The 19,225-nt window shown below is 61.7% G+C and overlaps 3 protein-coding genes across 7 annotated transcripts; all 3 read left to right on the top strand.

Annotated features, from left to right (window-relative positions):
• The first annotated feature begins 1,229 nt into the window (after positions 1-1,229).
• On the top strand, positions 1,230-9,263 carry RGS14 (regulator of G protein signaling 14). The gene is made up of 15 exons (XM_085073965.1): positions 1,230-1,386; positions 2,771-2,792; positions 3,902-4,056; positions 4,163-4,255; positions 4,755-4,898; positions 5,063-5,212; positions 5,384-5,504; positions 5,591-5,715; positions 5,792-5,995; positions 6,105-6,181; positions 6,319-6,445; positions 6,762-6,843; positions 7,026-7,084; positions 7,300-7,414; positions 7,688-9,263. The coding sequence occupies exons 1-15, from the start codon at positions 1,342-1,344 to the stop codon at positions 7,906-7,908; spliced, it is 1,740 nt and encodes a 579-aa protein (XP_084930091.1). The 5' UTR covers positions 1,230-1,341; the 3' UTR covers positions 7,909-9,263.
• Positions 9,264-10,691: 1,428 nt separating this feature from the next.
• Positions 10,692-14,918, top strand: SLC34A1 (solute carrier family 34 member 1). Of its 5 annotated transcripts, none has more exons than XM_085073954.1 (13): positions 10,692-10,835; positions 11,047-11,166; positions 11,302-11,484; positions 11,911-11,989; positions 12,061-12,204; positions 12,314-12,425; positions 12,516-12,711; positions 12,910-13,005; positions 13,121-13,220; positions 13,450-13,617; positions 13,772-13,888; positions 14,045-14,169; positions 14,275-14,918. In XM_085073954.1, exons 2-13 carry the CDS (start codon positions 11,131-11,133, stop codon positions 14,827-14,829), a joined length of 1,911 nt encoding a protein of 636 aa, XP_084930080.1. In that variant the 5' UTR covers positions 10,692-10,835; positions 11,047-11,130; the 3' UTR covers positions 14,830-14,918. The 5 variants fall into 5 exon arrangements, with proteins under 5 accessions (XP_084930080.1, XP_084930078.1, XP_084930081.1 ...); XM_085073952.1 differs by having other exon boundaries at positions 11,861-11,989; XM_085073953.1 differs by having other exon boundaries at positions 10,710-10,835; positions 10,965-11,166; positions 11,861-11,989.
• A 539-nt stretch (positions 14,919-15,457) lies between these two features.
• LOC146431369 (alpha-2Db adrenergic receptor-like) lies at positions 15,458-16,897 on the top strand. The gene has a single exon (XM_085073951.1). It carries the CDS (start codon positions 15,730-15,732, stop codon positions 16,744-16,746), a length of 1,017 nt encoding a protein of 338 aa, XP_084930077.1. The 5' UTR covers positions 15,458-15,729; the 3' UTR covers positions 16,747-16,897.
• Positions 16,898-19,225: the final 2,328 nt, after the last annotated feature.

Genomic DNA, 19,225 nt, shown 5'->3' with positions numbered 1-19,225 from the left:
CCTTGCGGTGAGGACCGTGAGTCACGCACTCTTGGAGAGACATTTTTATTTATAACTCCCATTGCAAAGCCAAGCCAAACAATACAGCCACACTCCAACAAAGCAAAGGGGAGCAGCACGATCACCCCTCATCCCGCTGCTGCTCCATGCAGTGCCAGGGGGCAGAGGGGCAGCCAGAGGGGCCACCCTCCACTCCCCCCTGCCCAGACACTCTGCCTGGGCTGCAGCTGCTCGTGCTGCTCTGCTTTTGTGCATGCTTATGGTGGGAAAGCTTCATTTTTCTCTGCATAGATCTGCACCCAACTTAATGTTAGGGTTCTGCTTTTGATAGGTTAATCACCCACCTTACATCCCCGTTATTAGCTTTCCCAGAGCGGGTTGCCATGGTGCTCTGCGGTTTATCCTGTGCTGTTAGTTACTGAGATTTCCTAACAAACATCCTAAAATATCCTCCACTGGTTTGTGGTTGCTGATCAACATGGAACCCCAACCTTAGGAGATGGGCAAAACTGCTTAGGCATCAGTTTGGTGACTCCAAGCTGCACGTCCACTGCTCCTCTCTGCCAGCTTCTGCTGGCACACACAGCACAGGCAGATCTCCCCAAACGCTGGCCCTGCGGCCAGCCCCAGACCCTCTGTGACCAGGGCAAGTGGCACCAGGCTGGTGGCAGGATGTGCTGGGCCTGTTGATGTCCTCCTGCCCCTGCACCCTCCTTCCCTGGGGTGATGTGATGGAGCCCCCTCAGGCTGCCCAGGCTGCGGGGAGGGTGACAACGGGGTGGTGACCCCAAGGCAGCACAAGCCGTGCTGGGAATGGTGACTGGGATGGGGATGGGAACAGGGATGCAGATGGAGATGTGGTCACAGATGTAGATGTGGATGGAGACAGGGATGGGGATTGGGATGAGGATGGGAACATGGATGCAGTTGGGGATGGGATCACAGATGTGGATGCAGATGGAGATGGGGACAGGGATAGGAAATGAGTGGGATGGGGATGGCAACAGGAATACAGATGGGGATGGGATAACGGATGTGGATGCAGATGGAGGCAGGGACGGGGATGGGAACGGAGATCCGGCGGCGCCGCGGCGGCTCCCGGCCCGGAGCTGGAGCCGGTGCCCACCGGGGCGGTGCCGGCGGCGCGGGGCGGGCGGGCAGGCGGCCCCGCTCCCCCCGCTGCGGTCTCGGTTCCCATGGCGACACTTCCTGTGGCACTACCGAAAGCGGTAGTGCCGGGAGCGCCGCGCCGGGCCGGGCCGGGAGAGCCGCGCCGCCGGCCGGGGATGCTGCGGGGCCGCGGGCCGCGCCCGTAGCGCGCCGGGCCGGGCCGAGCCAGGGATGCAGGGCAAGGGCAAACTGCTGGTGGTCCACAACGGGCGCATGGTGAGTGCCCGGGGCGCCGGTCCCCATCCCCCGGGGCTCCGGTCCCCATCTCCCGGGGCTGCCCCGCCCGACCGCGCGGCGAGGGGCTCGGTACCGGGCAGGCGGGGGATGTGTGGGATTGGGGACCGGGCGGGCAGGGGGCGTGGAGTGGATAACGGGCAGACCGAGGAATGTATGGAGTCAGGAAACAGGCAGGGTGTGGGGCTGTGTTCCTGGCAGGCAGGCAGGATGGGTATGCAGAGCAGGCGGAGTTGTAGAGGGGTTTTAGGGCAGTAAGCAGTGTGTGGGGTTGGTAACAGGCAGGCAGGGACGTGCGGCGCTGGGTAATGAGCAGCAGGGGTTTATGAGGCTTGGACAGCATTGTAAGTGGGGATGTGTGGCACTGGGTAATGGACAAGCAGTGAGGGATGGGATGGGGTCACAGCTGCCAGCAGTGCTGGTGTGTGTGGGGCTGGGTGGCGTGGCAGGGCTGTGTGGGTGTGGGCAGCAGGGATGAATGGGGAGGAGCAAGGAGCTGGCAAGACAGAGGGACATGGGACTGGGTAAGAGACATGGCAGAGGCATGTGGGGTGGGACAGCAGGGAAAGGCAGGGCTGGGATAGTGGGACTGGGGTGTGAGGGCCTGGGATGGAGACAGTCAGGGGGTGTGTGGGGCTGGTAGGGTAGGGGGCACAAGCCAGCTGGGTCAAGGGTGTCACTTGAGTGTGGGCACTACTTGAGGGTGGCCCCAGGCAGGCAACGAGAGCACCGTGCAGCGAGTACTTGGCTGGGCTTTGACTGTAGAGGCTTTTGTCTGCCCATTTCCCTGCTTGCTGTGGGTCCTGGGGTACTCCATCCCCAGGGCTGGTATCTGGGGTGGCCCCACGGGTGCTGCAGGACACCCTGTCCTGCTGTGCCCTGGGCTGGCAGCACTTGGTCCCTGTTTTTGGGCATCTGCCCACCAGTAGCTCCAGGCTCCAAGGAAGGAGGGAACAGGCAGTTTGCCTGCCTGGGGCTGTGGTTGTCCTTCCTTCCCTCCCCTCCTCCCCTCCTCTTCCTGTGCTGTGGAGGCTGCTTCTCTCCTCCCTTGTTGCTTGGGGTGGCAGGGTTACATCTGATAGCATCTGCCCTTTCCCAGTTGCTGGCCTGGCCCCAGGCCATGGGGAGGTGGGAGAAAGCTGTGCCCCCCTTGTAACTCTCTAGTCGCTGCCCAGGGTTGGAAGTCTTGTGTCCTGCCTCTGCCACAGGGCAGGTAACAACAGAGCAGTGTTTGCTGACAGCCCATGTCCCTTGCTCTGGGTTCAGATTGGGCTTCCCCTGATGCTGCTGCCTGCCCAGGTACCACTCCACCAGGCCAGCAGATGCCATGTAGCCCCTCTCACCTCTCTTCTTTCCACCCCCACAGGGCCCAGCCGTGTCAGATGGAGGTAAGGCTGCTCTTTGCCCTGGGACGGGAGGTTGGCATCATCTTCAGGGGAGGGGGAAGCCCACAGGCAGCCTGGTGCCAGGGGCAGGGAGCCAGCAGACAGTGAGGTCCTGTGTCAGCACAGGCTGTACCATGGGCGGGTAGGTGGCAGGGCCCCCGCAGTGCTGGGCTGAGCCCTCTGCCCGGGACTAGCCATGCTCCCCCATTCGTCCTGCATTGCCCCCGGTGCCTGTTGCTCCCTCTGGCTGCTCAGCTAGCACTTTAGAGTGCTGGGGGCTGAGGGCCTTCCTGGGGCAAGGAGAACCTGGGTACCAGCCAGCCCCACATCATCTGAGGGAGTCTGTCTTTCTGTCTGTCTGTCTGTCTCACTGTGCACTGGATATCTCAGAGGGTTTATTCAACTGTCTCAGCCCCAGTTACCCTAGACCACCAGGAGGATAAGTGTGCAGAGCCTGGCAAAGGAGCAGCCTGACACACCTCTATTCCTGCCAGCTTTGCCAGGAGAGCACTGCTTCCAAACCCTTACCTTCTCTTGCAAATGACCCCCTGCTTCCAGTTGCACACCAGTCAAACCAGTTCTAAAGCTGGGGTTGCCCCCGGGAACTTCCGTCTTTCTGAATACATGGTCACCCTGGGTTTCCCCGAGGTGGGGTTTCCTCAGGGTTGGGAGCTGGAAATGACACTTTCTGTGCCCTCCATGTGCTGGGTTTGTCCCTCATCATGGCCAAAGGAATGAAGAAGGTGGGTTCAGGCTCTGCCCATCTTCCAAGTTCCCTCCACTCTGTGTGTCCTCCATGTCCCCTTCCACTCCGCTTTCCCTGCTGGCTGGGTCCCTTCCCCATGGCTGTCTTACCCCGGGAGATGAGTCACAGGTGGAGTCATGGACTGCCAGTGCTGGCAGGGAGAGCTGTCATCTGTCATGCCGGGAAGTGCCAGCTGTGGCATCATGGTGCTTAATCCTCCCACTGTGCCACTGTGATGCCCCTCATGTTCCCTACCCAGAGCTCACCAGCTCCGATCTGGATGGGAGGGATGGGGGACTGCTGGTGCTGGGGGGATGATGCTGGGGGGACAAGGAGACAGCCAGAACTAACCCCTTTTGTCTCCCAGAGTTAAATGCCTCCCGGGCTCGTGGCAGCAACCACAGTGTGAACAGCCTGCCGGGCCCACCGGCCTCGTGTGGATCCACACAGGGCTCTGTGGTCAGCTGGGCTGAATCCTTTGAGACACTGCTGCAGGACCGTGTGGCTGTCGCCTACTTCACTGTGAGTGTCACAGCCCAGAGCTCAGTCCCTGCTCCCATCTGTCAGTGGCCACCCACTGTCCCACAGCCACAGTGCCAGCAGACCAGCAGCTTTCTCTGCCCCGCAGGAGTTCCTCAAGAAGGAGTTCAGTGCTGAAAATGTCTACTTCTGGCAGGCATGTGAGCGCTTCCAGCAGATCCCAGCCAGTGACACACAGCAGGTACCAGCTCAGTGCAGCTTTGGTCACACAGCTGCTGGGAGGGATGTGGGCACAGCTGCAAGTCCAGCCTGCATATCGTGGCAGACCCCAGTTCTGGGGGGCTGAGCAGGCTGGGGGCTCTTGCAGAAGGAACAAGGAGATGGACGTGATGTGCATCTGAAGAGCCACAGCTGGGACTACCTGCCCTATAGAGCAGGACATGCCAGAGGGTGGAGGGAGCTTCTGGGGGAACAAATGAGACCAAAGGCAGAGCTGGACTGGGGATCATGGGGACAGAGCCAGGTAGCTGCAGGGGATGGTTCCTCTCTCAGGTTGTACCCCTGTGCAGAGACTGATGTGTTGTGCCCAGATCTTGGTCCTGAAGTTCAGGTACTGAGCTGGTCCTGGGGCAGGTTGGTTCTTCAGGGCTCTGATGTCTCTATGGGGTGAGCAAGGGGCTCCCCTGGGGTGGCAGAGAGGAGGGGGCTGCTGGTCTCAACTTGACCTCCTGTGCCCCCAGCTGGCCCAGGAGGCACGGCGGATCTATGATGAGTTCCTCTCCAGCCACTCGGTCAGTCCTGTGAACATTGACAAGCAGGCCTGGATTGGGGAGGACATGCTGGCCACCCCCTCCCCAGACATGTTTCGCATTCAGCAGCTCCAGGTATGGGCAGCACCTGTGCTCCACCCGCAGGATGGGGGACTGTGGGACCACCCTACATGTCACCCAGTGTCACTGCTGTCACTATGGGGCTGTGCCATGGGGCAGTGGCCAGAGTGAGCTGTGGGTGGGCAGGGGTCTCAAGCACACACATCCTTCCTTTCCAGATCTTCAACCTGATGAAGTTTGACAGCTACACACGTTTTGTGAAATCCCCGCTGTACCAGGCCTGCCTGCAGGCAGAGAGCCAGGGGCAGCCCCTGCCTGATCTGCGGCCCCACTCCCGCAGCAGCAGCCCCCCTCCTGACCTCAGCAAGGTGAGCATGGGGGAAAGGGGAATGGGGACATATCCTCCTGGTGCTGGCATCCTCTTGGTCCTGGGTCCCTTCCCTGCTGCTCAGCCCCAGGCTGAGGACAGACAAGCAGTCAGGGGACCAGGGAAAGGGAAGGGGAAACCTCATGTTGAAATGCTGTTCAATTCATCTCAGAAGTCAAAGCTGAAGCTGGGCAAGTCCCTGCCACTGGGCGTGGAGACAGCAGGCAGTGGTGCCAACCGCAGCCCTCGCCGGTCCTTTAGGAAGGGAGAGCGGCGGGAGCCCTCCTGGGCAGGTGGGTGCTGCACTGAGCAGGGCAGAAGGGCCACACCACCCCGAGGGGTGTTCATGTCCTCACCACTGTCCCTCTGTCTGTTCTAGAGGGGGGAGAAGGAGGCAGGGGCGCCATGCTGTGGAGGGAGTCCCAGGGCTCACTCAACTCCTCTGCCAGCCTGGACCTGGGCTTCCTGTCCTCAGCCAGCACAGCTGCCAGCCCCTGGACAGAGGTGAGTCATCACCACGCCAGTCCTATGGCCCCACACTGCCACTGGCTGGGCTCATCCCACCATATCCCTCCCTCAGGGCCAACAGAAGAGCCTGGGGGGCAGTGAGGCAGAGCTGCCAGCCAAACCCATGAAGTACTGCTGTGTTTACCTGCCTGACGGCACAGCCTCGCTGGCCTCTGTCCGGCCTGGCCACTCCATCCGGGACATGCTGGCAGGGATATGCGAGAAACGCGGCTTCAGCCTCCCTGACATCAAGGTCTACTTGGTGGGGAATGAGCAGGTAGGGCAGGAGGGCAGGCAGAGGCTTCAGGGTTTCTGCCAGCCAGACCATCCCTGTGCTGGGACCACAGGCCACTGCTGGCTCTCTCATTATGGTTTGTCTCTTGCAGAAAGCGCTAGTGCTGGACCAGGAGTGCTCCGTGTTGGCAGACCAGGAGGTGAAGCTGGAGAACAGAATAAGCTTTGAGTGAGTGGGAACTTTGGGGTGATGCTGTTGGCTATCCACAGTGCCCCAAATCCAGTCCCCCAGGCAGTGCCGAGCGCCCTGGCTCTGCCCCTGCCTGACCATATTTGCCTGCAACAACCTCTTCTTCCTCTCTGTAGCCTGGAAATCTCCTCCCTCAACAAGACCATCCGCATCACAGCCAAGTCTACCAAGCGTATCCGGGAAGCACTGCAGCCCGTGCTGGGGAAGTACGGCGTGAGCGTGGAGCAGGCGCTGCTGCGGAGGGTGAGGCCCAGGCCTTGGCAGGCATGGCCCCAACCCCTGTAGTTTGGGGAGAGCCCTGGTTTTGGGGCTCAGGGCAGGGGCTGCTGGCTGTGAGGAGGTGATGGAGAGCATCAGTGTGTGCCAGGGACAGCCTGTGGGCTTGTAGAATCACTGTTTTGGGGATGGGCGATGTCACCGCACTGAGTGCTAGGAGGGACCAGGGGTGTTCCCTGTGCTCTGCCTTTGTGGCCCAGGGGGTCTGGCCAAGCAGGTCCTCAGCCTGGCTGCCTTTGCTGTGCCACAGTGAATGTGACACTGGCTGCTGTTCCTGTTGCAGCAAGGCGAGCCAGCCACCCTGGACCTGGAGAAGCTGGTCAGCACAGTGTCTGCTCAGAAACTTGTCCTGGAAACGCCAGCAGGTAAAGTGTCGTCCCTCCCAAACCATATCCCCTCAAGCCACATCACCCTGAAGAGCACTCACAGGGCCAGGCTGCTTTGTGCTGGCCATGGCTCCTGCTCCCTGGGACAGGCTCCATCCTGTCACTGGCCAGACCAGGAGCAGGATGCTGTGATGGGACACTGAGCATCTCTTCCCTTGCAGACGTGCGAGCGATGCAGAGGGCTGAGGCTGCGGCTGCCCCATCTCCACTCCGGAGTGAGGTGAGCATAAAATCCCACCACTGTGGTCAGAGATGACCCCACAGCTTTGCCATGGTCTGCAAGGAAGGTGGGCCCTGCTGTGGCCCCAGCACTTGCCACAGTGCTGGGCGGTGGGTGCCGAGACAGGAGGCGAGCTGTGGGAGGGTGATGGGGACACAGCCTGGGGGAGTGTTGCCTCCTTGCCCCATGGCTGAGGTCTGGGCTGCTCATTGCAGGAGGGAAGCCCAACAGGAGCAGAGCCCGATATGAGGTGGGAGATGCCCTCCTCCTTCTCCAGGCCACGGTCTTCAGCTGCCATGAACCTCAACCGCCGCACGTATGACCTGGAAGGTGAGACCTGGTGTGTCTGAAACCTGAAACCTGAGGGGTTGGGGCAAAACACAGGCTGAGGGACACAGAGCCCCTGGTGTGCTGGGGATGGGTGCAGGGTCCCATGAAGCTGGGGATGAGCTATGGGGGACTTGGGGTCTGGCATGGAGCAGGGAGAAGGTGCAGGTGCTGTGCCTGGGACATGTTCAGGGTCATGTCAGGTGATGAGGGCAGCCAAGGTGCTCGGACAAAGCCCCAGTGCCTGGCTCAGGTGCATGACCTGCATTTCCCCAGGGCTGGTGGAGCTGCTGAACCGTGCCCAGAGCTGCCGGGCAAATGACCAGCGCGGGCTGCTCTCCAAGGAGGACTTGGTTCTGCCTGACTTCCTCCAGCTCCCCGTGCAGGATGACAGTGCCTGCGAGGCATCGGATCAGCCCAGTGCCCCTCAGCCTGGCTCTGAGGGAAGCAGCCACCCTCAGGAAGAGGCTCAGCCTTCACTGGACCACAAGCTCTGATGAGTCCTGCTGCAGGTCCACACCCGGCACGTGGCACCCCCAGGCCATGCCGAGGTTCAAGCGGGCCGACAGCCCCTGCCCTGCACCGCCGACACTGCCCGGACTGCAGATTCATCCAACGTCCTGTCCCAAACTGTCGTGTCGTGTCGCTGTGAGTGGCTGAGCAGCTGCCATGCCCCTCTGTGGGGCCACATCCCGGTGCACATCAAGGGAGTCTTGTACATAGTTTGAACCCTCGTTGCCAAGCACTTTGCAACGTCCCATGCATGCCTGGCACTGTCCTGCCCAGTGCCTCTGCCTGCAGCAGAGCTGCCTGCCTGGCACATCCTGCCTGTGTCAGGCTGGCACAGCCCCACTCACTGTTTGGGTGGGGAAAGCTCCCTCCCAACTGACGGGTGTGCAGGATAGACAGGGTGGGTGGGGAGGAAAGGCAGGCTCCAGCCCTGAACTCCGGTGCTGCGGGCAGGCAGGGTCAGGAGAACATGTGCCCGGAGCTGAGAGCCAGATCCAGTCCCTGGCCCCGTGGGAACAGGGCTGCCCCGTTGTTGATTTGCAAGTCCACCCTTCCTTGGGAGGGTGAGCATGGCCCTGGCGCGCTGTGCCCCGGGCAGGTTGTTACGTCTGCATTGCGTGAGTGTGGCCTGATCCTGCCACAGTAGCACTGCTTGGAGCAGGGCACATGGTTCCTGCCCCGGGCAGACAGAGGCAGAGCCAGCAGGTCGTGCCAAGAAAGTGTTCCTTCTCACTGCCAGAGATCCTGTGTGGGCGGCTGCTGAGGGGACATGAAGGAGCAAATCCCCATAGCCCCTCTGCCCCATTCCCACTGGGGCTGGGGGTGCTCAGCCTTCGGGGACAGCTCTGCTTGGTGCCAGAAGAATGCAGCACCCCTGGGTGCTGAGCACCTCAGCCTGGTGTACAGGTGCCCAGTGTGTGCCCAGCCTGTCATCCCTGCCAGTGGCTGTGCTGGGCTGTAGCCTTGAGCCTGGATCTGCCAGTTATGGCTGTGCCCTACTGGTCCCCATGCCCAGCAGTCCACTGTCCCCAGAGATCCCAGACAGAATGTGCAATGGAGACATTCCCCCAGCAGCAGCCAGATCCCTCCACAGTCCATACGTGCCAGAGCCCTTCCTGGCTGTGCCTTGGGTAACCACCCTGTCACCACTACCTGGTCAGAGGCAGAGGGGTGACCCAGGGCCCCCAGGTTTACCCAGAGATGGGGGCATGGCCACCCAGCCCCATGCTGCCACAGCCAGCTGCAGCCCTGTGGCCTTAGTCAGAGCCCCCCTGTGTCTCTGTGATGCTGCTCAATTCTGTCTGTGGTGTGGAACCAGGGGAAATAAAGAGCATTGCCTGGATGTGCCTTTCTTTCCTTCCTCTGTCATCAAGGCTGGATGGTGCTTTTCCCAGCAGCAGTGTCCCCTCAACCCCCCTGTCCCCCATGGAGCCCTCCCAGAGCCAGGACAGGGCTGGGGCCAGCCCTCAGCTCCAGTGCCACACTGACCAGCAGCAAGGGACAGTGCCAGGAGCTTGTTTTTGTGGCACTGGTGTCAGAATAGGGAAAGCTGCAGGGCCGGCACAACCAAGGACTTCAGCCCCGACCCTGTCAATGAGTGACAGCCAGAGCTGCCAGGGCCTCACTGGGTTAATGATTGTGGGGGCAGCTGGCCAAGAGCCCCTGGGCACGGGGCAAGTGCGGACACCAGCCTCCTGCACACTGGCTGCACCCCCTGGACAGAAGGGTCCCCAGGCCCTGCAGAAGAAGGACATGTCCCCTGCTGTGGCACCTCCGGGGCATTCAGCTCCATCCGTCTGTGACTCAGTGGAGATGGGTCAGTGATGCTCCAGCAGTGGCACAGATGTCCCCAGGCTATCCCTGAGTGCCCTGGAATACCAAAGGGATCTTCCCTTGTTCAGCCCATACATTTGCACCTGGCCCATCCACGGTGAAGGGTCCTGGGGGTGCCTGATCCTGGGGAAATGGGGATGTGGCAACTGAATGCTTCTTTGTGCCCATCCCACAGGCACTGGGGCTGGAGGGGCCTTTGGCCACTGTCTCTCCCACAGACAGTTGTGCACATGAGCAGGCTGGGTGTCCTGTGGGTGGATGGAAACTTGGCTGGAGGTGTGTAAGCAGCAGGTAATGATAAACAGGGCCGAGGAGGTGGTGACGGCAGCACTGGCCTCACTCCTCTCCTGCCCACCCATCGCACATGCTGGGGAGATATGGTGCCAGGCAGATGTGGGCTCTGCCTCACACAGCCCTCTCACCACTGCTGGCTGCCCCACGCTGAGCCGCTGGCACGGGCAGAGCCGGGCTGTGTGCCACCATCACCACCAGTGGCAGGACACAGGGATCACACTGGTGTTGTCATCCCCCACCACCAATGCCCTGGGAGTGAGGATGTCATGCCCTGGGCAGAGCTGGGTCCCTCATGGCTGATGCTCTGATGGCACCAAGGGTGGTGGATGGCCTCACCTCTGGTTTGTGATGCCCCAGCAGCATCAAGCCCTTCTCCTCCTCTCGTGCAGTGGATGAACCACCAAATGATGGAGAGCTGAGGCTGCTCTGGTATCACCCCTCGGGCACTGGGTTCCAGCAGTGTCCCAGCTTTGCTCATCACCGCAGTGGCTGCTGCTCACCCAAACCCTGGGCAAGGTGGGGAGTGCAGAGTACCCCAGGAGCTCGTGCCCCATCCTGCCCGGGGCCGCAGCTGACGCGGGATGTGGTGGGGGTTACCCATTAACTGCAGGAATTTCTGGGGAGGAGGTGAGCAGCAAGTGGAGGTGAGGGGCAACACGGGGCTCCTTAGACTTTGCTCTTGGCCTGTGTATAAAGGGCCGTGGTGCCCCACGGGCCACTTCGCTGGAGAGACGGGTGGATGTGGCATGTGGACATCGCACTGCCCTGAGTGCCCGGCAAGCCCCAGGTGAGCAGGGTCCTGGGCAGGAGGAGTCCCCTTTGTGCTTCCCCTGCCTGCCTTCAGAAGTTCGCTGGGGTGGCAGAGCAGCAGCTGGTGGCCCAGGGGACCAACAGATAATGGGATGGTGCTCATCAGTGGTGCCAGCACTGCAGGGATTCGGGGGTATGTGGCAGTTGGTGCAGCAGAGCTGTGGTGACATGTGGCCACCTTTGCTCAGCCTCAGCAGGAGTGATGCTGCCCTACCGGACAGAGAGCCCAGTCCTGCCCGGTCGCTGCCCCGTGCGGGGAGGAAGGGTGGTGCATGGGCCACAGTTTGCCTACTGCCCCAGCCCCCAAGGTAGGTACCCCAGCCCTCCTCCTCCTCCTCTTCCTCACCTGGCTCAGCTCTGCTTCTGGCCAGGCGGTGCTGGGCTCTCTTCTAGGGAGGTCCCTGTGAGGATGGGGCTGTAACATATGTGCCCTCTCTCCCCAGCTCTGCACCGGCTGCCGGGTGCCCACACCTGCCCCTTCACTGTCAGTGCTGTGCCTTGCCCTGACCATGGCTTCCCCTGCCCTGGCTCCCCCGGGCGCCTGCACGAGGGCCGGGAGCGCTACGAGCTGGACGCACTGTCCTGGCAGGGGCCCCGGCTGGGCTTGGATGAGCTGCAGAAGTCAGGTGAGACCCTGTGGGTGGTGGGGAGTCTCACACAGCACCCGGGCTGGGGAACACCACAGAGACCTGACAGAAGAACCTTGTCCACTTGGGGTGCCGGGACTGTGGGGCAGTCAGACAGCCAGAATGGGAGGGGAGTGCCGGTGGGGAGACCCTGAGCATCCTGCGGTGACATGGGAAGAGCTGAGGGACAATGGGGCAGTTGGCACAAGGCACTCCAGGGTGGGAGGAGATGGAAGGGACCCAGGAAGAGGTGGCATAGCTGGGGACATGAGCCCTGTGCTGCCAGAAGCTGTGAGAATGGCATAAGGCTGTAGCAGCCTGGTGAGCCAGGGCCATGCCACAGCAGGAGTTTAACACTCTCTCTTGTCTTGCACAGAGCTCGGGTGCTGGGCCAGGGTCCAGTCCTTCTGTGTCTCCCTTCTAAAGGTGCCCCTGATGTTTGGGTTCCTGTACCTCTTTGTGTGCTCTCTGGACGTGCTCAGCTCTGCCTTCCAGCTGGCTGGAGGTAGTAAGGTGGCAGGGATGCCTGGGAACCTGGTGGTACTGCCAGCAGCCTGCACTCACATTCTCTTACAGGCAAGGTGGCCGGGGACATCTTCAAGGACAACGCCATCCTCTCCAATCCAGTGGCAGGGCTGGTGGTGGGCATCCTGGTGACCGTGCTGGTGCAGAGCTCCTCCACCTCCACCTCCATCATTGTCAGCATGGTCTCCTCAGGGTGTGAGTGTACCCACGAGGCTCCTGGAATCCTGAGGCTGGGGGAGAGGATGGCTGGATGGGGTCACCCTGAGCTGGGCCATGCAAGGCTAGCAGGTCTCTCTGTCCCCAGTGTTGGAGGTGCGCTCTGCCATCCCCATCATCATGGGCTCCAACATCGGCACCTCGGTCACCAACACCATTGTGGCCCTCATGCAGGCTGGTGACCGCAGTGAGTTCAAACGGTGAGAGCTGGATGGGTCAGAGGACACTTGGGGGCTGGGAGATGTTCCTCAGGACCACCCCATGCCGACGGGCTCCTCTGCTCTGTGCAGGGCCTTTGCTGGTGCTACAGTGCACGACTGCTTCAACTGGCTGTCAGTGCTGGTGCTGCTGCCGCTGGAGGTGGTCAGTGGGTACCTGCACCACGTCACCCACCTGGTCGTGGCCACCTTCAACATCCGCAGCGGGAAGGATGCCCCAGATCTGCTGAAGATCATCACAGAGCCCTTCACCAAGCTCATCATCCAGGTCTCCTCAGCTGTTCTGTTTGCCAGCGTGGTATCCTCAGGCTGGTGGTGATGTTTTCACCACTGGTGTCCCTTTGATGGTGGTTGTATCCAAGTGCCCCCAGAAGGACAGTGGCATCCCCATCCCAGTGAAGATGTCTCCAGACTGTGGGTGCTGTTAGCACCACAGGAACCCTCTCCAATGTGTGTGGTCTTGCAGCTGGACAAATCTGTGATCACGGGCATCGCAACGGGGGATGAGAGCCTGCGCAACCGGAGCCTCATCCGCGTCTGGTGTGGCCCTGCATCCCCACAGGTGAGGGGCTTGTGGCCCTGCTGGGACCACCAAATAATGGCATAGAGGGTGAATGATGGGCAGGGGCTGGCTGAGGACACTGTGGAGCCAGCTGCAGCCCACCCTCTCCCTGCAGATGGCTGCTGTGGGGCTTGAGCCACCCCCAAACTGCACATCCTCTGGCCACTGCAGCACTAAAGGCATCGAGGTCCTCCGCAATGTCACCAGGCAGAAGTGTGAGTGGGTGTGGAGGGCTTGGGCAGGGCTGGGGCACAGGGCATGGGGCTGGGGAGGTGCAGGCGGGTCTGAGAGTGGTACATGGGATGCAGAAGTGCTGGAGTCATGATGTGGGGCAGGGCTGGGAGATATTGGGCTGGGGTCCAGGTGAGGGGCTGTCTGCGGGGGCAGGTTTGTGAGCAGGGCCTGGCCAGCACCAGCCCCTTGCCCAGCCGTGCTGTGGGGCAGGCGAGCACCTCTTCATCGACACACCACTGCCCGACCTGGCTGTGGGGCTGGTGCTGCTGGCTGGGTCCCTCATCGTGCTCTGCACCTGCCTCATCCTCCTGGTCAAACTCCTCAACTCCCTGCTCAAGGGGCAGGTGGCCAAAGCCATCCAGAAGGTCATCAACACTGGTGAGTAGGACCACGTGCCACACAGCCACCCATGCCCATCTCCACCTGCCATCCTCAGACCTGTCCCTAGCTGTCCCTGACCCCCAGCCCTGATGTGCCCATACCCATGTCCGTGTTTGTGTCCGTGCCCATGCCTGTGGCCATGCCATGGCAGACCTGCCACACCCGCTCAGCTGGCTCACCGGGTATTTCGCCATGGTGGTGGGTGCTGGGATGACCTTCGTGGTGCAGAGCAGCTCTGTCTTCACCTCTGCTATCACACCCCTGATAGGTGAGTCCTGGCCATTCCTGGTCCCCTGCCATGTGCCAGCCTCTGGCCCGTGGGTGCTGAAGCACCCAGAGGGACAAGAGGAGCTGTGCCTCCTTGGGAGAGCACGGTGATGGCACTGCCAGGAGCAATGGGATGGATGGGGTGCCTCTCCCGCAGGCCTGGGGGTGATCAGCATTGAGCGTGCCTACCCACTGACCCTGGGCTCAAACATTGGCACCACCACCACCGCCATCTTGGCTGCCCTGGCCAGCCCAGGGGACAAGCTGGCCAGCTCCTTCCAGGTACAGACAGCCCAGAGCCATGTCTGGGCTGGATGGGGTAACCAGGCAGGGCAGGGGCTGGAGGAAGCCCACGTGCCCAGCTTGACAGACATGCCATCCCTGCAGATTGCTTTGTGCCACTTCTTCTTCAACATCTCGGGCATCCTGCTGTGGTACCCGCTGCCCTTCACCCGCCTGCCCATCCGCATGGCCAAGGCGCTGGGCGAGCGCACGGCCAAGTACCGCTGGTTTGCCGTGCTGTACCTCATCATCTGCTTCCTCCTGCTGCCCTCTCTCATCTTCGGCATCTCCATGGCGGGCTGGCGGGCGCTGGTGGGGGTGGGCGCGCCCTTCCTCGGCCTCCTGTTGTTCGTGGGGCTGGTGAACGCGCTGCAGGCGCACAGCCCCGGCCGCCTGCCCAAATGGCTGCAGACCTGGGACTTCCTCCCTGCCTGGATGCACTCGCTGCAGCCCCTCGACCGCATCATCACCCAGGCCACCCTGTGCTGCACCGACCGCTGCCGCAGCCCCGAGGGCTGGGAGGAGCACGAGGGCCCTCCCCGCGACAAGGCTAGGCTGGGGCTGGACAACCCTGCCCTCTCGTACCCCGAGGAGATGCCCAGCCCCACCATCCGAGTGGGCTCTCCTCGCCCTCTCCCGCACGGTGCCACCCGGCTCTAGCTGGCAATGCACACCCGGGCTACTGCTCCTGTGGCTGCTGGTTTCTACTGTCCCCCCTCGGCTGGTGTCTAATAAAGGGGGTGTGCCCACGCCCCTGGTGTGTGTCTTTTTGGGTCCTCCCTCTGCAAACCCTGCAGCCACAGGTACCCGACACCCACACAATGCCACTGCTCAGCCCAGCTGGTGCTGGGGACACACCAAACACCCTGCTGGTGCTCTGGGACACATGGTGATGATGCCACAGCTAAACCCTGAGGTCTGCAGCCAACTGTACTGAGGTGTCACGGGCAGCATCTTTTTACACCCGCCTCATCCCCGACAGGCTGAGCTGGCAGGGTCCATGGTGCCCCACTGGGTGCTACAGCAGCATGTCAGTGACCGAGACACAGCATGGGACAGCCAGCAAGGTGCTGCACTTCTGCAGTGCTGGCGGGCTGGGAGCAGCAGGATACTGACACAGCACAGCTGGGCAGTGCCCCCGAACCACCAGGCAGGAGCCATCCTGCAGCGGTGACCCTGAACGGAGCCTATAAAGTGGCAATAACAACTTCTCCCACTGCCCACAGATGTTTGGATTCCTGCCAGTGATATCGGCCCACCCTTCCCTCCCTCCCTCCTTCCCGCCCGCCCTCCTCCGGACTGGGACCAGCAGAGCCAGCAGCGCTGCCGTGGGAGCCTCTCTGTGTTCCCGGCACTGCCGCCGTCCCGCATGCCCGCCTGGGCAACCACTGGGCCAGGACGACCTCGCCACCAGATCGGGTCAGTGCAGGAGCGGTGGCGGCCGGGAAAACCCCCTGGGGACTCAGCGATGCTGGGGCTGCACCGGCAGCCGCTGTGGGACGGTGAGCAGGGTGGGGGAAAGCCCCATGGGGCTTCATCAGCCTGAGGGGCTGGGCCAGCATGGAGCCAGCCAGCGCCCTTCCCAACACCTCTGATAACAGCAGCGACACTGGCAGCGCCCCGCACTCGCCCGCGGCCACGGGGCTCATTTTGCTGGCCGCCCTGGCTGTCCTGCTGGCCACGCTGGTGGGCAACGCTCTGGTGGTGGTGGCCATCTCCACCAGCCGGGCCCTGCAGGCCCCGCAGAACCTCTTCCTGGTGTCCCTGGCCTCGGCAGACATTCTGGTGGCCGTCCTCGTCCTGCCCTTCTCACTGGCCAACGAGGTGATGGGCTACTGGTACTTTGGGGGGCTGTGGTGCAGCCTGTACCTGGCGCTGGATGTGCTGCTCTGCACCGCATCCATCGGGCACCTCTGCGCCATCAGCCTCGACCGCTACTGGGCCGTCACACGGGCGGCGCGGCTCAACCTGCGCCGGAGCCCGCGGCGGGTGAAGGGCATGATCGGGGCAGTCTGGGCAGCAGCAGCCCTGGTGGCACTGCCACCACTCCTGCGGCCACGGCCGGGGGGCCGGGAGTGCCAGCTGAGCCAGGAGACCTGGTACGTGCTGGCCTCCTGCGCCGCCTCCTTCTTCGTCCCCTGCCTCGTCATGGTCGCCGTCTACTGCCGCATCTACCGCCTGACTGCCCGGCGGACGGCCACCCTGCTCGCTGCCCGCTCCCCGCGCCCCCCCAGCGATGGGAAGGTTGGGATGACGGGATGGCGGCACCAGAGCCAGCACCAGAGCGTGTTGCTGTGCCGCCGGCGGCTGGTGCGGGCGCGGGAGCGGCGCTTCACCGTCGTGCTGGCCGTGGTGATGGGTGCCTTCGTGCTGTGCTGGTTCCCCTTCTTCTTCACCTACAGCCTGGGGGCTCTCTGCGGGGAAGGCTGCCACGTCTCCAAGCCCCTCTTCAACTTCTTCTTCTGGATCGGCTACTGCAACAGCAGCATCAACCCCCTCATCTACACCCTCTTCAACCGGGACTTCCGTGCTGCCTTCCGCCGGCTCCTCGCCATCCCCCGCCAGCAGCACACTTAGGGACCTGCCAGGACACTGGGGACGTGGTCCCCTGCCCTGCTCAGCCTTCATAGCACCTGGCCCCACCACAGGCCCTGGATGGCAGTGCCAGTGTGCAGCTCGAAGTGCTTCTGGAAATGCAGGATTGAATAAAATGAGACCAAAGCCTGTGCCCAGGGCTGGCATCTGCCTCCGGGGAGCCCAGCAAGCAGGACCAACTGCCAGCACCCATTGTCACCTGTGTCACCCCATATATATCTCTCGCAGCACTGGTGGTGACAACTTGCAGTGGCAGCTGTAGTGAGTACCAGCCCTCCCCACTGCCAGGTGACAGGTGAATGCTAGTGTCCCCAGCATCTTCTTGTGCTGGGGATGAACACCACAGCTGCTGCAAGGAGACAAAACCCTCCATGTGGCAGTGTCACCAGCACTGGGCTGAGCTGGCTCTGCCACCACAGCAGCCCAATCTGAGCCTTGTGCCTCTCTGCCAGGGCTGTCCCCACCGGGGGACATGCCAGCTGTGCCACATCATGGGGGCTCTGTGGGGGCACACACACACACAGAGTGGGGTACAAGACATACAGGTCTGGGTTGGAACAACCCACATCCTGCTCAGGGGCTTTACTGTGATGTTGCTGCAGGAGGGAAAGGAGGAATGATTTTGCAGTGCCGGAAAGGCCATTCTCCCCTGGGAGAGTTAGAGATGGGATCGCATGGGAACAGGCTCCAGCACAGCCTGACGTGCAAGAGGCCACGGAGGCAGCTGTGGGGCGAAGACCCGGGGGCAACCACATCCCCCTTGGGGGGCAGAATCAGCCCCACACCCACCCTGCCTGGCTGCCTGCCCCGCTCCACACAGACACCCGGGGGTCAGGGGCTGCTCCATTTCTTCAGCTTTGCTTCTCAAAATAGAAAATCTCAAAACATTGGACTTTCTCTGGGCTAAAAACAGCCGCTGGCGCCTGGGAGCTGGAGCCCAAGGAACACTGGCCCCCACCAGCCCCCCCAGCCCCCGTCGGGGTGGGTGGAGCTCAGCTGGGGTCTGGGGGGGCTGGATGGGATGTGGATACACGCAGCAGTGAGGATCCCTGGGCTATCACTGCGCCTGCTGTCCCCACGTGGGGAGGCTCACGGGGTGAGCTTTGGAGTCAGCAGAGGCTCCCAGTGGAATCGGGTCGGGATGGGCCCCAGTGCTGACCCCCCAGAGGTGTTTGGCCCCAGCAGCTGGAGCTGCACTGGCACTGCCTGCGGAAGGAGCTGCCCTATCACTGCTGCCCGGCTTCCCCTCCCGCGGCTGCCGTTCGCCTTCTCACAACTAAACAACACTTTGCTTCTAAAAATACCCAGGAGATGAGGGCAAGTAGCGGGGACCCAGCCAGGCCAGCTCTCCCGGGGGGCACCAGCCCTGTGGCAGCACCCCAGGGCTCCACAACACCCTGGCCATGCACCCTGGGTGCCAACCAGGGTACCAGGCACTGTCCTTCCTCCGGGGCATGAGAACACACCTCTGGGATGCTGCAGGGCAGGAGGGGACAGGACCAGCTGGAGTGGGGCACTCAGGGTCCCCCCTGGTTGGGCAAGGCAACACCAGCATATTGGGGCAAAATCCGAGTCAGCCAAGGGAGACTCAGGCTGATGTCTGAAACATCAAATCCCGAGGGCTGGATGAGGTGTTGGGAGCGCCTGGTCCCCCTCTTCACCCTGCTGGGGTGCTTGGGAATCTCACACTGCATCCCCATCCAGTACATCAGCCTTTTCACAGCAGATGTGTTGAGCAGGTCGCTTCGTATTCCTGCAGCAGCCATTTCCATTCCAAGTTTGTACAAAGTCTGTTTCTCTGTTTCCTCTGCCACAGCATGACCCTCATTCCTGCCGTGCTCACGAGCTGCCGTGACCCCAGTGCCACTGGGAAAGTGGCTCCCCTCGAAGCACTGATTGCTGCTGCCCAACTGCAGCACCCGTGCCTGGAATTGCATCCTGCATTTTCAGGCTGTTTCTTCAATATCCTAAGATTGTTTTGAATTACTCCCCCAACAAGCTTGTGTTCAGAGCCCTCTCCCCCTCCAGCCATTCCTCCTCTACAGAGCTAAAAAGAGTGACAGTTCCACCACCTGGGCTGCTGGGGGATCTGCTGGGGACATCAGGAACCTCTGGACACTAGTGCTGCTCCAGCAGCATCCCATTGTTCATGACTCTCATCAGTGATGGGAACGGTGCTGCAAAATGCCAGGTGGGAGGAAGCAGAAAATAGCATCCCAAGGGTTAATGTTGGAAATGGATATAAACAAAGTCATCTCGTTTGAAGTTCAAAATAAACATGTGCCAGCTTTGAAGGGAAAGCAGCTCTAAAACAGGAGCTCTCACAACATGAGCTCATTCCTCCAGGCAGGGTGACAGAGAGATTACCCCCAAGGTATGGCAGGGCAAAGCATCCTCCTCCTTCTCCTCCTCCTAAATTGCTGCAGATTCGAACACAGAAGATGTGACATCTGATTTCCTG

Source organism: Lichenostomus cassidix, chromosome 13 (assembly GCF_008360975.1).
Source record: "Lichenostomus cassidix isolate B80296 chromosome 13, HeHo_3.0, whole genome shotgun sequence".
NCBI lineage: Eukaryota > Metazoa > Chordata > Aves > Passeriformes > Meliphagidae > Lichenostomus > Lichenostomus cassidix.
The sequence above is the reverse complement of the archived record's forward strand: the minus strand, read 5'-3'. Positions and strand labels throughout refer to the sequence as shown.

Excerpts from the sequence above, each read along its gene's own strand:
- RGS14 (XM_085073965.1), top strand. The coding sequence starts at position 1,342 with ATGCAGGGCAAGGGCAAACTGCTGGTGGTCCACAACGGGCGCATG. Across the intron at positions 4,899-5,062 it reads TTCGCATTCAGCAGCTCCAG|ATCTTCAACCTGATGAAGTT; the intron begins GTATGGGCAGCA and ends CTTCCTTTCCAG. Across the intron at positions 7,415-7,687 it reads CCGCACGTATGACCTGGAAG|GGCTGGTGGAGCTGCTGAAC; the intron begins GTGAGACCTGGT and ends GCATTTCCCCAG.
- SLC34A1 (XM_085073952.1), top strand. The coding sequence starts at position 11,061 with ATGCTGCCCTACCGGACAGAGAGCCCAGTCCTGCCCGGTCGCTGCCCC. Across the intron at positions 11,485-11,860 it reads GGATGAGCTGCAGAAGTCAG|AGCTCGGGTGCTGGGCCAGG; the intron begins GTGAGACCCTGT and ends TGTCTTGCACAG. Across the intron at positions 13,618-13,771 it reads CCAGAAGGTCATCAACACTG|ACCTGCCACACCCGCTCAGC; the intron begins GTGAGTAGGACC and ends ATGCCATGGCAG.
- LOC146431369 (XM_085073951.1), top strand. The coding sequence starts at position 15,730 with ATGGAGCCAGCCAGCGCCCTTCCCAACACCTCTGATAACAGCAGCGAC.